An 18,611-nucleotide genomic window follows, 5' to 3' on the forward strand; every position below is an offset into this window, starting at 1 on the left:
TAATGATACTCCTGTATTTTCTCAAAATAAACTGTAAGGCCTAATACATGCTGTTGCTTTTCACAAAATTTCTACTAACTGGAAATGTTCTTCCAATACTTCAATCAAGGATTAGTGGTAGAGTATTTGTTCTCATCATGGATTGGATAGAGATTTTATGTCATCTAATGGTTTTAAAGTTAACAGTGATTTGTTTTAGATATATCTTACATCTTTTTTAGATTATAGTATTAAACATCAACCAGCCACTGCTAGCATATTATCAGAAAACTTGAAATCACCTTGAACTCTCTGAAGCTACATTATATATCTTCTGTAGTAAATTATATATTAGTAGGGGGCATTTTTTTTATTTGATAACCTTTCTTTATAGTCCTCAATGTATTTTTGTATTAATGTTTTTCAGGTACTATTCAGCTTATGCATATTTATGTTTATTCCATTTTAAAGTCATCCCTCGTCTCCTCTTTCCTGTTTCATCCCCTTGTTTCAAAATCCAAAACTTGCTTTAAAAAATGGCGTCTGTTGCTTTTACTTGATGTATTGGATATTTCCCCTTGCAATGTAGGGTTTACTCATTTCATTTGTTTTTCCCTGTTATTGCTGATATGTTACAAGGTATATATATATTGTTTATGTCATGTTGATTCTCTGATAAAGCCTTTTTGAACAAAAAAAATAATTGTTTAAATTGCAAGACAGCGTACACAGCCCCATGTTTGAAAATGTTCAGTAAACCGAAGAATTCATGAACGTTTTGTTATATGAACACAATAGAAATTTGCTTCGAAGGGAATGCGTTAATATTTGGATTTAAAAGTTAACTTTTCTATAAAAAAGCAATACCTTTGCGATACAGAGAGAAAACATAGGGACTCAACAGAATATTCGTGAAAAGTCAATCCAAAACATAACAGCAGGAAAACAAATATTTTATTTGTTGCATATGCTTTTGATTCACAGTCTGATTCATTGCAAAACAAATGTTCTATTTTGAATATGAAATCCCTGAAAGGTTCACAGAACCACCACCGAAAAGATTTTCTTTCTTGCACCGATATGTAGACTCTTTATGAAATGCCAGTTTCTATTACTGAGGGTGTACGAAACATAATAGATGTGGGTCCATCTGAGGCAGTGATAAAAATATAACAAAGTGCTACAGCTGGGAGAAAGAAGCCTCATTAAATGAACGCATTGACTCTTCGTGACACTCGCAAGGGTTGGCGGGAAAGAGTGGGCAATTGGACAAGTTGTCTGCTGTCAAATTGATCACAATTCAGGGCAGATGCAAGGAATTCTGCTACTGTAGCTGGAGTGGCATTTTGTGATCCCTTTATAAAATTAGGACATTTTGATGCTTCTCTGCTGTCGTCTAAGTGGTGCTGTAGTGACGTGAGGTTAAGTAGACTAGTCTAGTTGTAGAAATGATGCTTTAAGAGATTTGTTAATATATCTGAATACTGGTTCAAGGCTCAGGGAGGACATTTTAGGATAGGCCCAGCGGCCATCCAATGTCTCTCTTATGGAATGTGTGAACAGTAAACAGCAGGTAGTTGATACCTTTTTAAAATACCTGCAGTATCATATCTGTCTGGTAGTGTGGCTATCTTTAGTGCCTAATTGGTAAAATAAACAAATTAATACGTACAGGGTTACAAAGATTTTCTTAGTAGCCCACTGAGAGTATGTCAGATTCAGGGACTGTGGAATACCAAACATGTATAATTTTGATTCCAGCTCAAGCCATTCAATCCCAACCGTACTTCTTGTCACTTTATCTCACTCTTCAGTGTTCTATTCTGTTTCATGTCTGATGTCTCCCCTTGTCACTTCCGCTTTCTACTCTTTCGCCCTTTTATTGCCCTTTCAGTCTCTTGCTCTGGATCAAAGTCTGATGATGAAAAATACGTCTCAATCCCGAAAATGAGTGCTCGTGCCCACTACCTGCAACTATCAACAGAAACTAAATGCTGCTTTTCTTGTAAAATGAACCAGTCTCCTCGGGGAAGCGTGGAGGTTGGGTCACGTACTGTACTGTTTATAAAACACAAAATAAATCTTCTGAAACTAGAACCTTCTCCAAAAGAGAAATAACTGAGAGCTCGGATTTACTAAATGGGAGTGAAGACTCATTAGAGGGTCACGACCTGCCAGATCGAAAAATATTACAGCAGCTTTTGTGACCCACTCAATACTGCAGAAGAGGAAATAGACAAGAATGACGCAAACCAACACACTGCAGCCCCCTCCTTAAGCATCAAAACTCTTAATGCAACAGTGAACTGAGCTACCAATGAGTATTTGAACACTTTCGCAATTTGTGATGTGATGGTATGCTCTGTTGACAACTAGATAAATACACCGCAGAACAGTCCTGTGATTGACTTTCCTGTGATGCTTTGCTATCTCTAGCTTCGCCCTTCCTGCACTCCATTTCCTCATTCCCACCTCCTGCACCTCCTTTCTCCTCCCCTCGCACCTTACCAGTTTCTTTCCTCACCACTGCTCATTGACACACTACCGTTAAGCCACACCCACTTCCCCCTGCACTCATCTCAGGGTCTACTTACTGGGACCTGCAGCTCAGATGCCCAGAATCTGCCACACAACATAGACTGATCCATCGCTTGCACTCACTGTCGCTTTGTATGCAACAACCAACCCACCATGCCAACACTACCAACAATCAACCCGTCCTACACACTTGCCCCCCACTACCACTAGCAAACACGCACCCCAAGATAAACTATTATGAATGCTCCTCAATTCCTGCTCACTCAGCAAAAATACCACAGAAATCTTGGAAATTCTGCACAACACCCAGACTTCCTCTTCCATACGGAAATTTGACTGACCACTGAGTTGGCACTTGACATTGCCATGGCCATTCTAGCAAGATACAAAATCACACAACAAGGCTGCCAACACAAAATGGGAGGAGAAATAACAATAATCTTCAAAGGAGCCTTTAACTGCACCACCAACACAGAGGACAAGACCCCCTTTGTGAAATGCCTTCATTTCAAACTGCAAATCTTGGCAACATACACCCTGAATGGAACCCTTGCTTACCGACCACCTGGAGCACGAGCTAACTTCACGGACAGCATCACTAACTTCATTGCCACCCCATTACCATTGACTCAAAAGCCTATCTCCTACTGGGAGACCTCAACTTCCACCCGGAAAACAGGAATGGTCCCAGCTCTATTGCATTGCTCAAAAGCCTAGGGAACCTTCGATGGTCACAACATGTCGGACCCACACTCTTCACTGAACACACCCTCAACTCCATTTTCACCACAACCACACCTCTCACCTGGACAGATCACGCCATCATCCAGCTCCTAATCAACATCCCTTATAAAACAAAACCTACTACCACCAACCTTGCCAGACGCAGCTAGAGCAGCTTCTCAGAATTTAACTGGACCCACAACTTGTACATGAAAAAGCCCAACCGCACAGATGACCTAAACAACATCAACCAGTTTGACGAGTGTTTCACAGAATGTGCTGATTCCCTGGCAACGCATCACAAGAATCAAAAGAGAAAACAGAAGCAGACCAGCTGGTTCATTGAGAAACTCTGTTCAAGCAAACAACAATGCAAGCAGCTGGAAATAAAATGCAGAAGAAATCACAAAGAAACTGACGTGAACACTTACAAAGAGGCAGGAAGACCTCCCCCAGCAGATCAAAGAAACCAAGAAGAAGGTCCTAGCGAAGAGCGTAGATAATATCTCCAATGGCTTTAAATAAATCTTTGCGATTGTTGAATACTTCATCACACCAACTTCCACCACAAACAGCATCACCCTTTCACAATACCTTTTGGATAACCTATTGGCATTTTTCAGCAACAACATCATAACTATCTATAATAACTTGGACCCTCCACAGAACCCCTGCTGTCTTGCCTCCAGTCTATCCGCTAAAAACATTGGAAACACCCTGATAATATGGGAAACATTCAACACAGAAGAAACAGCCAACATCATGGAAATCATACATTACAGGGAACTGACTTACCCCTGCCACATCTACAACATAGATACTTCCCCAGTCAGCGAAGTCCTCACCCGCATTCTGAATACCTCATCACCACCGCGATGTAGTCAATGTACTTTTAAGGAAACCTTCTGGAGACCCCACCCAGTAAGCAAACTACTGCCTGATCTTTTCCTTCTCTCCTACCCAGCCAAGGTCATGGAGAAAGCCATCAACAAACACTGCTACCTCAACACACACTAACTCCTAGACACTATGCAATCAGGTTTCATACCCAATCACAGCACTGAGACCTCCCTTGTTGCATTAACAGACAACATCAGGATGATCCTAGTTCAAGACATGGAAATACAGTGGTCCTCATCCTGCTCCACCTCTCAGTGCCGTACGACATGATCTCCCACTCCGTCCTGATCAGAAGACTACATGAAATAGGCATCCAAGGTTCCTACTTCGACTGAATTTGCTCCTTCCTCACTGGAAGAGCACAAAAAGTCAGCATCCCACCCTACACGTCGGAAGCAGAGAACCTCTTCAGCCAAAACTGAAGTGGTGATCTTCAGAAGGTAAACATCTGCTTGGATTCCACCTAGAGGCACTTGCACCTCTGCTCCACACTAACCCCCACCACCCGCACCAGAAATCTAGGAATCATCCTAGATAACAAGCTTGACATGACATCCCAGGTAAATGTGGTGATCTCTACCTGCTTCTATATACTTAGGATGCTGCAAAAAAATCTTCAGATTGTTACCAGTGAACGCTAGATAAACAGTCACACAGGCCTTGATAATCAGCAGACTTGATTACAGTAACACACTAGGCAGGAATCACCAAACAGCTCAATGGGATCTAAACCATCCAAAAGACTGCAGCAAGACCCATCCTCAACCTACCTTGCCACACCAACATCACCCCACCTCAAGGAACTTCACGGGGTCCCTACACAGAAATACACTTTGTTCAGACTGCTCACACACACCTACAAAGCACTACACAACATAGGGCCCGCCGAACTCAGCAGATGCATTCACTTTCACCAATCTCCCAGGCACCTCCGCCCAGCCAACTCTCACTAGCACATGTGCCTCGAATGCACAAAAACTAAGCCGGAGGTCACACCTTCTCGTACATCTCCAACATAGCATGGAATGCCTTCCCACATCACATCAGAACATCCTCATTGCTTCTTGAGTTACGCAAGAAGCTGAAGACTTTATGCTTCGAAGAATTTCCCCTACGAGACAGCTGTCTACAAATCCGCAAAGAGCCTGGATACCCTCAAGGGTGATTAGTGCGCTATACAAATAGAAATAACATTAAATGATGAAAAGTAAGTGTTGTCCCTAAGAATGTGTGTGGGTGCCTACCACCTGCAAATAGGGGTGGACATAACTCCTGTAATTCTGTGTAGTGTAATCATGTGGAACTATCCCAAAATTCCACGAGATTGCCCAGAATTTCACGAGAAGAGACTTTCTGCTTTTAGCACACACTGGGGCATTTTGTGCTAAGAAACGAGTGCTAAATGCTGTGAGTAAATGGGTGCAAAATACTATTTATGTTCTGTTGCATTTAGCTCGATTTTCTACATGCAAAAATTCCCCCTCGCGTCCAAAATAGACGCAAGGGTGTATTTTGTGCTAAAACATAACACTAAATTCAACAGAACATAAATAGAATTTTCCAGCAATTTACTCCCAGCATTTAGTTTCTTAGCGCAAAATGCACCCATGTGTCCAAGAATATAGCGCTAAATGCAACAGAAGATAAAACAGCAGCATGAGCACCCGCTTGTGCTCACCAAATTTTCTCTTGCTATCGATTTATAGCCCCCAAATTACTCTTAATTATCAATTGGGCGTGATCATTTAATTATTAGCATTTCTGCATCAAAGAGTAACACGATAATTACCTAAATTACTCCGATTACTCCGGCAGAATTGAAAATCCACCCAGACCTACCTAAAGCCACTTGTGCAAATTAGGAATTGGCTGTGATACTGGGAACAGCTATCAGTGTGTGCCATTACTACGTTGGCGAAGATATGCTGTCTTCAAAATGTCACTGTCTTTCTTGAGCTTTTCACCAAGACAGAAATATGTTTAGGTAGCTAATGAGGAGTACTTTGACTTAGATTGGGTCACCCTTTTGATGAAAATGCTGGCGTGATAACGAGCCTTGATTATATAATTGCAACGCCTCAAGGGAAATAGCTAGTAAAATAAAAAACATGAATTTAGAATTCACAAATGACCAATAGATTTCTTTCACATTTAGTGTCTTTCCATTTTCCATTGATGAGTATTTCCACACAGTCTTCATTGTTCATATTATTGGGCTCATGCTGCGACCAGTTGGAGTAGATGATTTTGACGCCACTTGGGTACTTGAAGAGCCCTTCTTTCTTTTTGTCATTTATGCCGAGATAGGCTGATGATGTCCTTCTCATTGCCAGGAGTTCCTGGATGGCGGCATTCTCTTCCGCATTCCTTGGTGAGGCCATACAACCGCCGGCATTCATACAAGCCAACCTTGCCTCCTCATAGTCCATTTCAAGATTGTTGGTCACAAAGATTCTTTCACCCACACATCGGCCACTTTGTAGAAGAAAAGCTATAAAACAGAGGAGAGAATCACATGAATCCTTTATCCCTTGGACATGGGCTTCTTTGAGCGTCTTATTGAGGCATCTGGGTCTATGTTTTACAAAAGGACTCTATTATGACATTCTCAAAACAGACATGCAATCGGAAGAAAACTTTTGAAAAATACAAAAAATTTAACATACTGTTGCACAAATCAAGAATGATCATGAGGAGGTGAATTCCACTTTGATAGTACTACTGCCTTCTTTTACCACACGTTGTGCACTAGCTCCCAATCAGGAGCAACCCTTCCAGGGTAAGAGCGGTGGGGCAGGGTGGGGTTGACTGGAAAAATAATTATTTATTTTATTTTCCCTTGTAATCGTATATCGAGCCTGCACCCCAATCCCGTCTCACCGCTCTTCCCTGCTCGAGCCGCTCCTGCTCCCAATGAGTCTTCAATTCTTGCTGTAGCCTGCCCCCTGAAAACCTTGCATCTAAACTTCTAACGCCTGGTCATTCCGAACAAGGATTCATCATTATACGTTGTACATTAAAATTAATTTGAATGTTTAAGGGGTCCTGGTAGGACCTAAAAAGGCTGGTGTACCACTTCTGCAATGAGTGCAATTCCCTAGGAACAGCCCGGCCTCTACTAGAGATTTTATGTCACAATATCAAGGATACAAATATTGACCAGCACACATATTATGGTAACAACATCGACAACCAGAATGTTGTGAGGGTAAGCCTAAATAGGTTAGTATACGTTCACTATTCTTAACTCTACATCTAATTACCTTAATGATATATACATACCTTCAAGGCACTTAGATGTGATGATAAGTATAGTAAACCTATTATTACCTATAAACACTTATCTTCACAATAGTTTTGTTGCAGATTTTTTCGTCTGGTGAATATTTATATCTCTAAATCATAGCAATAAATCCAGTAAATCCCTAAGGCACGTATATAGGAGAAACAAGCAATATAAAAAAATATTATCTATTGGAAATATGCTCTAGTAACTATTTCTTAACATCAGGAAACTAAAATCTGGTATTCTCATCCGAGCTCACCATAGAATTGACACATTGATGCTCTTCTACATTCAAAAACCCATGATATTTAACTGAATAGAGTCAACAGATTTGGAATTTTGTAACTTGCATCATTCAGCATTGATGTACTGGTTTGGGGATTCATTGAGAAACTTGTTGGAAGACTATCAGTAAGTAGCTCTGTGTTCACGACATGCTAGTATTCTGTGTGCATACCGGCTTAAAAACTATGCATTAAGATATATTTTATCAGATTTTTGCATCTGTTATGCTTTGATTTGTAATAGTAGAACCCTAGCTCACATGCTGTGCTGAAACAAGTTTTTTGAGTCACATGACGTAATACACATGTGGAGATCTCATGTAAAATAGAGGCTTACAGTTTCTCTAATATACACAACAAGGATGATAAGATGGCACTACACTAGGGGAGCTCTACAGCCAGGGCCTACACCTTGGCATGCAGCTTCCTGAATAACAGCAAAAGAAACAAATGATGGATGGAATACGTAACAATGCAAATATTCATGCCCAGTCCCAAAGATCTGGGTTTAATCCATCATTCTTTTGCTCACTGCGCACCCGAGTTTGGACCCAGCCATATGCAAATCAGTCTGACCTTGTTCCTAATGGGAACAGTCCATCCCAAACTGCCAAGCCAGGTCCTCCTTGGATTGGAAAGTGGTGCAGTGAGCACCAGACCCACATCTGGGCATACTGTTCCCACTTAGGGCGTTAAAAGCAAAAGAAACAAATGAGGGATGGAATGCTGAACAATGCAATGATTCCCTCTCAGTCACAAAAATCTGGGTTTAATCCATTGTTCTTTTGCTCACCACACCAACCCAGTTTGGATCAAGCCATATGCAAATCAATCTTGACCCTGTTCCTAATAGGAACAGTCCAGCCCGAACTGCCAAGGCAGGTCATCCATGGATCGGAAACAAGCATCCTGGGACCGTTTTCGGGACATCACCCCTCATCAGCCAGGATAGCATGAACCCAGTGCCGTAGTGAGCACAGGACCCATGTCTGGGCATACCCTTCCCACTTAGAGCGAGAAAACCAAAAGAAACAAATGATGAACAATGCAAACATTCACCCCCAGTCACAAAGATCTGGGTTTAATCCACTGTTCTTTTGCTCATCATGCTACCCCGGTTTGGACCCAGCCATATGCAAATCAGTCTTGGCCTATTTCCCAATTGGAACAGTCCAGCCCGAACTGTAAAGCCAGGTCCTCCCTGGATGCTTGTTTCCACCTCACAGTTGTCCTGTATGCCTTCCCGCCTCGCCCACCCGACCCTTCCTTCATCACCAACTGCCCTTTTTTCTTCCAACACCAGAAACCAGCAACCCACTTCTCCCCCAACCATAAGTGATAAACATAAACAGCCACTGCTCAGCAAGCTCCTTTCCCTTGTTCCAGCACCTTTCTTGAAGAATCAACATCCTCTCATCAGCTCTTACCCATCTAAGCATCTCTCTATCCTCCCGTTACTGCTCCTTCCTTTACCCCCCATTGACCCTCCTCCCCACACCCTCCTACATACAGAGAGACAGCCCTCTAAACGGACACAATTTCTGAATGGCATCTCAGAACATTCCTATCTCCTAGAATGGGAGGCTGCTCCTTTTCTTGGCCCCAAAATATGGAAATCTCTGCCAGTGTCCTTGAAGAATGACCCGTCCTATTTCAGCTTTCGAAGAAATCTTAAAACTTGGCTCTTTTAGTAGCAAATGGTTCTTGGCTGCTCCTTTTCTAGCAATTTGTGTGCTAGGCGCCGGGAAACCCTTTTTGGGTAGCTGCACGCATTACAAAACTAATTTAATGTTAATAATAGTAATAATTAACAGAAACTCACTGAGATGCAAGATCCTCCAAATGACTCAGTTTCATTCTTTTGAATGTATGTTAGTGGAAATGGTGACATCCACTTCTTTGACATGGGAATGAATGTGAAATACCATCCACGGGGTCATATCAATTCCTTCATCGAGGAATATATGGATTTCCTCATCTCTCAACTGATCTGCGCAGACAAAATGATCTTCCTTGGAGACTTCCACATCCACTGAGAAATTGAGGGTAACAGCCTAGTGGACACCTTTACAGCCTTTCTCAAATACAAAGATCTCCAACAACACTACCTTAAACCCACTCACCAAAGAAGGTGCCATTCTAGACCTGATAATCTTGAATTCCCCCAATCTACAGTCATACTACCCCATTCCAGACGACTAGTCTGACCATATGCAGATCCCATTCTCCCTCTACGGTTCTTATACCAAAACTGCCAGGCAACCCAAGAAAGAGGAAATATGACTAAGGGGCACACCCAACCTTGAAAGAGAAGTAAAGACCATCATGGCCCTTCCTATCCTAATCTCGATTGCAGACCACCTTGATAATAATGAGGCCATCGACAAATATAACTCCTGCATGGAATCCCTTATAGACAGATTTGCACCCCTGACGTCCAAATTATCTAGACCAAAACCCTCCAATCCTTGGTTCTCAAAAGAACTTTATGAAGAAATAAAGCTTATCAGAAAGTGTGAGAAAGAATGGAGATTAGCAACCTGAGTTTGAATAAGCTTCTCCTAGCGCAAAAGCAATAAAAGGACCGAATCCTTAGAGCTAAGTTCTCCCACTTCAGAGCACTCATGAATTCTGCAAAGAGCAGACCAAAGTGCTTGTTCGAGGACCTAGAACAAACTACAAACTCCTACACCAATTTAGCTCTTAAGTCATCAGTGGCCCGCTGCAACAAGTTTGTGGATTACTTTGATAGAAAAGTCAGAGACATCCATATCTCACTACACACCAGTGAACCTCCAGAAACTGAGATTCTACCATGCAAGACACTTCCCTCGTGGTCCTCTTTCTCCCCCATTTATGAACAAGACCTACAGCGAACAATCTCCAAAGTTAATCCTTCGAACCGTCTGTACCTCCTTTGCACTCTTGAGGGAATATGTGACGTTAAAACACATGCCATTACATCTCATGCCCTTGCAACGCCAACTTTTATATCAACTTTTAGTCAGGGGAGTGCTGGAAGTTAGAATAGATACATTTTCTATTCCAACTCCAGTGTGTGCAACAGTAGGGAAGGTGTTGGAGGTACATACAATACCTTCTACCCAGTGCAGCACACCTTTTTCGTTGCAACGCCATGCAATGTAATGGCATGCATTGTAACGGTTGCGAGAGAGACCGATAGGTCCTGAGTTCCAACGGAAGGAAATTTCACAATTTAGGTCCCAGGAAGGAGAAGGAGCGGCCTCCCATACGGGTCCGCCGCACTCTGGGAACTGAGGAGAGAGAGGCTGGCCGATCTCAGTTTGTGAGAGGGTTGATAAGGCTTGACAAGGTTTTGTATGCACAAGGGGGCCAAGCCATGCTGAACTCGAAACAAGTAGCAAAGGGACTTCAACTCAATCCGTTTGTTAACCTTGAGCAGTCGAGTTGATGAAGCAGAGGATAAACAGAAGCATGCCTAGGCAACTGAAAAAGCAAGCGGGCTGCCGCATTTTGTATGAGCTGAAGACATCGGACAGAGGCTTTGTCCACACCCAAGTACAGTATATTACCATAATCAAGTCTGGAGATCACCAAGGCCTGCAAGACAGTTCTCTGGACAGCTGGTGGGATTAGCCAAAGAATTTTCTTTAGCCACTTGAGGACCACAAAGCAAGCAGAGGTGACTCCCGACACTTGGGCTACAAGAGAAAGCTTACTGTTAATGGTAAAACCCAAATTCTTAACCTTAGGGACCAGTGCCGGTAGAGGTCCTAAAGAGGCGGGCCAATGTCTGGCTCCCCAGAGCTCAGGTTTGTTCCCCAGGATGAGGACCTCAGTCTTGGAACTGTACAGTCTTAAAGCACTTCTGGACATCCACAAGGAAATGTTCTGCAGACCAAGCTGAAGTAATGAAGGCTCCTGATTTTGAGCAGGTGACAGAGAAAAAAGAATCTGTGTATCGTCTACGTACGAAAAGATGGGCAACCCAGATTATTTCCGCAATGTCTGCCATGGGGCGAACATAAAGATTAAAAAGCAGAGGACTCAGGATCGAGCCCTGCGGACTCGCTGGACTTTCCGCCCGGTTGCTCTGCTGCTGATTCATAGATGCTTCTGTGCCTCTACATCACGAGCCAGTGGGCACAGATCATGACGATAACGTAACACTAGGAATTACATTTTGACACAGCAGACCGGCATAAAACGATTAAATTGGGACTCACTGATTGATAAAGCCTGTTTCATATGGAAATCCTACCCTGCTGATACAATTTATTGTATATATTTTTCAAATCACAGCACATAAGAGGTTTCTAGTTTTACAGTACGTGTTAAATCAACTAGAAGATATAAAAGACAGAAATTGTTAATGGTCTGTCTGCTGACATTAACATATTAGTATCCCCTGGGTGTGGTCTTATTGGTCTGATTTATGGCTAAAGGCCTGAGGAAAGTGGTGTTACGATTCTTAACAGCCACCGAAACGCGCGTCGACCAATGCTGCTCAGATCCTGCTACATACAGGCACATTAATTGGTTGCTGAGACTGTGCAATCTTTTGTCTCCCTACTTCCAGATATCTGTGTTGTTGAAAGTGATATGAGTGTACAGTGGGTGGTCTGTATGTAAGGTAGTATTATTGAATGTTGTTTTGTTTTCCTACAGGAGTTATCGAATTAAACATTGTTTGGTATGTTATATAATTATTATGTTATATTGTCTGTATATGTCTAAAATATTGGTTTTATATTAAAAAAAGTAATAACATTTTTCATAAAACAAAGAAATGAAATAAACAATGTTAATCTTTACAAACACGTTTTCTTTTGTAATTTACTGCTGTTTAGCCCATGTTGAAATTGATGTCTTACGTTTGAAAGAAATTTAGGTAACAGGGGAGTCTTCTTAGATTGTCGAGCCCTGCGGTACTCCAGATGTTAAGGCTACAGAGTTTGATTTAGAGTTGTGAGAGAAAAAGTGAAAGGAGCGATCTTGTAGAAAAGAGATCAGCCACTGCAAGGCCACACCTACAATTCCTGTGGTTTCAAGGCAATCCACCAGAATGGAATGAGAGACTGTGTTGAATGCAGCTCTCAACTCCAATAAGATGAGGAGCGCTGCCGTACCAACACAATCAAGCTGCTGCCTAAGGTCTCTGTGATCCCAAGCAGAGCTGATTCAGTACTGTGACCAGGATGAAAGCCCGACTGTGATGATTGAAATCGCATATGTCCTGTCACATGTGCAGAGCGTTGAGAATTATTATGTCTTTCCAATACTTTGGAAAAGGTGGAAAGAAGAGATATGGACCGGTAATTAGATCAGCAGAAGAGATCCCAACCAGTCTTTTTCAACAAAGGGAGCACAAGAGCGTGCTTCCAGTTACAGGGCAGCTGCCCAAGATTTAAAGACGAGTTAAGGAGATTAAGAACCACCTCAAGGGCAGACTCATCTAAAAGTTTGAGCTTAGATGGAGGGAGAGGGTCAAGTGAGGAGCCAGACTTGATGTCTTCCAGAAGGTTTTTCTGAGTGATCAAATCAAGTGGTAGCCAGTCCTTAACTTAACCGGACTTAACAGATGAGAGGTCAGGGGGAGCCGTATTGCCTTGGTCAGAGAGTTGAGTTTGGGAATGATGAAGTTGTCTTGAGGTGAGGAGTCTAGCTCAAGCTTGCAGTGGATAGACACAACTTTATTGTTGAAAAACAGCGCAAGTTTGATGCAGTGATGTAGCGAAAGGTAAGGGAATGGCAAGAATGTGCTAGATGCGGAGAGTTCTGTCACAATTTTAAATAGGGTTCTCTGGCAGTTTTCGGCAGTCATAATGTTACATGTGTAGAAGGAGGCGCGAGTTGATCTACAAAGAGCATGGTATTTTTTCAATGCCACCAGATAGGCAACTTTGGCCTCTGGTGCATAGTACTGTCTCCACTGTCTCTCCAAAGCTTTACAATGTTATTTGTCAAGTCTAAGAGAGTCAGTAAACCATGGAGCTGGGGGAAGCACTCTGGGTTGAGATTTGGTGGAGAGAGGAAGAATAGACTCAATAGCTTCTAGCACCAGTGATCTACTAAAAGCTGATCCGAGTCCAGTTGTGATGTAATAGAGGGAGTGGTCTTCAAAAGCAGTTCATTAAGTACCTTCAAATCAAGTTGAGAGCAGTTCCACGTTTTTGTGGGTGAGACATAAGGAAGAGGCAAGGGAGACAAAAAGGAAGCAATAAAAAAAAGGAATAGCTAGGTGATCCGAGCAGCCAAGTTGAATAGGAGGTGTGGTAGACAGTGTAGGGAGATAAAAAAAATAGGACCCAAAAGATGCCCTGCTGCATGAGTGGGTAAAGAGTTAATAAGTGAGAGATTCAAGGTCATCAGATCATCCAAGAGGGTTAGGGTGGTTTTATTATTAGGATCATTAAAATGAAAATTCAAGTCACTGAGCACTGAGAAATTTGCCCCCCCCCCTGAATAACATGGTGGTATGTGATTGAGTAAGCAGAGAGCCCCATTTGTTAGATGGCCCGGGGGGGGGGGGGGGGGGGGGGGGTGTTGGGCGGTAAAAGACAACACCAGAAAAGGTGAATTTAGAGGAGCAAAGAATAGAAAGTAACAGGGCTTCACAGTTAGGGATCGTGAGTGCCTCAATTTTATAATTGCCAATCCCTCCGCCCGTTTTCTGTGGTCTGTTGATACCTAGCAGCACAAAGTTCTGCGGTTTTGCCGCAATCACATCTGGCATGGACCCCTTGTGAAGCCAAGTCTCAGTTAAAAAAAACACAGCCAGATCCATGTCAGCCAGGAAGTGAAACAGGCTCAACTGATGTTTGGAAAGAGAGCGGCAATTAAGACAGAAACAGTGAAACATCTTGGGTGGAAACGGAACAGATTTGTCCACTACAGAAATGTGGAAGGCCTCCCTGCCAGAGGAAGGGTGGGGGCCAGGTCAAGAGTTAGTGGGGAGGATATTGTCAAATAGACAATTGGTTCTCCTTTTACCTACCCAACCACTCCCAAATTGTAAAAATTGGCAATGCATTCTCAAGGCCAGGTAATGTACATCAAGGCTCAATCCACTCTCCAACCCTCTTTAATCTGTACCTAGACCCACTATGTGTGATTCTCAGAAACCCTGGGATTTTCTTCCACCTCTACGCTGATGACACTCAAATGTATATGAATATCTCTTCCCCTGAAGACATTGCCCTCCTTTCAATCACAATCCTAAAGATTCAAAACTGAATGTCTAACCATTGTCTAAAACTCAACTCAACTAAAACAGAATTTCTTTTGATCTTACCACTGTAAATAAAAACCCCAGTACAGGAATGGGTGGCTAAGTTTCCGATCCTTGATGGCTGCCCCACCACTGTCCACAGTGCTAGATTCCTTGGTATCACCCTTGACAATCATCTAAATCTCCACAACCACATCGCAACCATGGACAAAAGAGCACAACACCAACTACTAAGGCAACTGTGGGGAGTCAGACAACTAATCCCAGAACAAGACCTCTACATGCAGCAGCATGCTTCGTATTAGGTGTCAATCAAAGTGACCACAGTTCCCCGACTCTGCTAACCCTCCAATGGCTTCCCATTGAAGCGCGAGCCCATTTCAAAGCCATCTGCATTACCCACAGTGCGCTGCACTCCTCTTCACCCGCCTATTTAAGTGGTATACTGAAACTCTCTGAAGCAAATAGGGGTTCCAAAAATGCCCAATCCCTTCTCCTGGAACCCCCCACCTTCAGTCTAAGAAGGTACATGAGCCACTCTTACTCTGTTAGTGCCACAAGAATCTGGAACTCCCTGCCTTCCTTCCTGTGCCTAACAACCTGCATAGCCACCTTAACAAAGGACCTCAATCTCCTCCTGTTTGACAGTCAACTGGGTTAATCGGCCTCAACCCTACCTAAGTACTCTATCCAGGAGACAAACAAGCTTCAGTGTGTGTCCCCACCCTCTTAATCAATGCCTGAACTGTGTACATCCATGTCCAATGGTTGCTTTTGTCCTGGTCGCAGATACCAATGCAATATGTCTGAATGCAATAATTGTAACTGTAACTTGCTGTACCCTTGTATCATGCTACTATTGTAAAGAACTCTGATGTCTTCAGCTGTGTATGCACTACATAAAATTGCAAAATAAAGAGAATAGACAATGTAGACTATTTAAGAAGGTAATTGTCAGGATGACAAGAAGGTGCCATCGACCCTCCAGCTAACCACCAGATAGTCTAAGGTTTATTTAAGGGGAGGGGGTGCCCTGCTCCATCAGCGAGCAATTATAGGACCTGGGCAACCCACCCTCGGGCCGCACTACATATATCAAGGAACGAATGTGGCCCCCCTCTGCTGGCCAATTTCATCCCCAGGGACCCCATCCCCCAGTGCATGAAGTCTTTTTTTATGGGATGGGCCCTGGACACCTCTCTAGGCCGCTTCTGGCCCATGAATCCCATCTATTTGAGCGGCAGAAAAAGACCGATTGCACTGTGCAAGATGCGGTTTGCACTGATTGCACAGTGCGGACAAGCATCCGGCACTGTGCAATCAGTGCATACTGGATTTTGCACAGTGCACTACGCAGTTCGTGTAGCTACGCATAGCTTGCGTAGTGCAAAGTGCACTTTGGTTAGCTACGCATAGTGCTACTATGCGAACTACGCCCAGGGTTAATTCAAAGTATATCATTAAGTTTATACAGATATTTCATGTTTTAGAGTTCGTGTTTATGTTAGAAGCAAATACCTTGCCTGTGAAATAATGCTTTCAACAAGACGTTATACTGTCTAATGTCATGTTGCTGAATGTACAAGCATACCTAAAAGGTAATTCTGGTTCACTTACGAGATAACAGTTCTTAATTGTTATTGTGAAACCCAGTGGGTAATAATTCCTTTTATTTTCTTGAAGCATTGAAAAAACGCTACATCTGCCTTCTAGAAAACTACGGACCATGGTTGGTCCAGGTGGTGGATCATGGCAGTGTTTCTTTCTTCTCCTCTCTCTCGCTCATCCCAAATCCCCTTCCCTCTTGCGACAACTGCCAGGGGTCCTTTTCCTTCAGTAGCACTGATAGTTGTCGTAGGTGGGTGAGGCACTATCATCACCCCTGCAGACAATCCTGCATTTCAGGTGAGTGGCTGGACTCACATAAAGCCAAGCCACAATATTACCGTCTGCCTGGGTGATGGATAATCCAGGTGATGACAGTGTTGCCTTACAGGAACTATCCAAGTCTTTAGTAGATTTACAACATGAAGTAGCTAATTTACGACAGGAAAATCATATCTTACAATGTGAGCTACAGTGCTACAAACTCTGAGAGTCCCCTTGGGATAAAACCACAGTTAGGCCAAAAGCAGTGGTTCAACCGCCACGTTTCCAATTCTCCTCCTCAAGTACAGGCACATCAGGGGTTCAGCCAGTTAATGTCACTGTCACCACACCAACTCCTGTTCCTTTGGCCCCCCAAATGATTCTTTGGAGATCAAACAAACTATAATATCTTCGTGAACCAATGACAATTACACTTTCTTTGTCGGCCCTCTGCGTTCCCTTATGATGCCGCCAAGGTTGTGTTTATTCTCTCATATCTTGGGGGGACTGCGGCTACATGGTCCATTCAGTTTTAAATGACCTAGGGCTTTTTAAAAATACTATGCGCAAACTATTCACATAACACCAATTTATTCAGGCCAGTGACAATGAGTTACTGAATTTACGCCTGGGAAATAAAGATTTATTAATGTACATTACTTCCTTCAATAGTTTATTTGCTGAAACTGAATGGCCAGAAGAAAAGCGAACCCCGCTTTTTTATCGTGGCCTTCGTGATGAGCTAAAGGATGTCCTGGCTCAAATTGTGGATCCTCCCTCTGAATGCGTAGACTTTATCGATTTGGTTGTCCGGTTGGACAACAGTCTGGGGGAACAAAAGGGTGCAAAATCTTGAGGGGATATTTCACGAGTGGACGTGATAAAACATGAGAAAAAGAATTCCCTAATGTTGGTTCTTCTGCTGATCCTTCCGAACCGATGCAAATCGGTGGTGTTAAAGGTCCACTATCAAAAGATGAGAAAGAACATAGACGTTGTTTAAATGTATTCCTCTATTGTGGTTGTCCTGGGCATTTTGCACGGGATTGTTCTGCAAAAACAACTCCCCAAAAGACAATAGGTTTGACTGATGTAACAGAGTCATCATTGTCAGAAAACTCACAGGCCCGATAAGGACCGAGGCTCGCTTGTCGAGCAATTCATACAAACAGGCCTCATGCCAGTATTTGGCTAATACTATAACAACTACACCACGTCACCTTACATTAATTGTGACCTTGCTCTTTGCTACTCAAATATGGAAAGTCATGCCAATTCTATTGGATTCTGGAGCAACGAGGAATTTTGTAGACATTGGGTTGGCAAAAGCCTTGAATATTCCCATAACAAGAAAGGAAACCCCTGAACCTATTAGGGCGGTGGATGGGCCCGAGTTATCTTCCGTTTTGATCCTTCATCAGACAACACCCATAAGTATACTTTGTGCCGGTGGACATTCTCAACTAATTCAGTTTGACCGTATAGAAACGTCAGTGTTTAGCGCAATATTGCGCATCCCATGGCTCAAACTCCACAATCCAAAGATTGATTGCGTGAAACGCACGGTTACAAAAGATTCTCTATATTGTCACCATAAAAGTTATACTGACAGACAACAACCAAGTACACCTCTACATTGTGCTTCAACACTCAAAACTCCTGAACCTGTATTTGAAGAAAAAGGTTCAAAGTCCCTACCTACCATATATGAGGACTTTCAAGATGTGTTTTCGGAATAACAAGCAACTCAATTGCCTCCACCTTGTTCCTATGATTGCCGGGTTGATCTGTTCCCTGGAGTCTCGTTACCCTATAGTCG

The 18,611-nt window shown here is 42.9% G+C and overlaps 1 protein-coding gene across 2 annotated transcripts in view; it reads right to left on the reverse strand.

Annotated features, from left to right (window-relative positions):
- Positions 1 to 916: 916 nt before the first annotated feature.
- LOC147711696 (uncharacterized) overlaps positions 917 to 18,611 on the reverse strand; it is a 116,212-nt gene continuing 98,517 nt past the window's right edge. For both annotated transcript variants that reach the window (XM_086922410.1, XM_086922409.1), the window contains exon 6: positions 917 to 6,631. In XM_086922410.1, coding sequence (XP_086778536.1) covers positions 6,255 to 6,631 — 377 coding nt within the window. In that variant the 3' untranslated portion in view covers positions 917 to 6,254. The remainder of the gene's footprint in view (positions 6,632 to 18,611) is intronic.

This window comes from Lissotriton vulgaris, chromosome 5 (genome assembly GCF_964263255.1).
Source record: "Lissotriton vulgaris chromosome 5, aLisVul1.2, whole genome shotgun sequence".
In the NCBI taxonomy this organism is placed as follows: Eukaryota; Metazoa; Chordata; class Amphibia; order Caudata; family Salamandridae; genus Lissotriton; species Lissotriton vulgaris.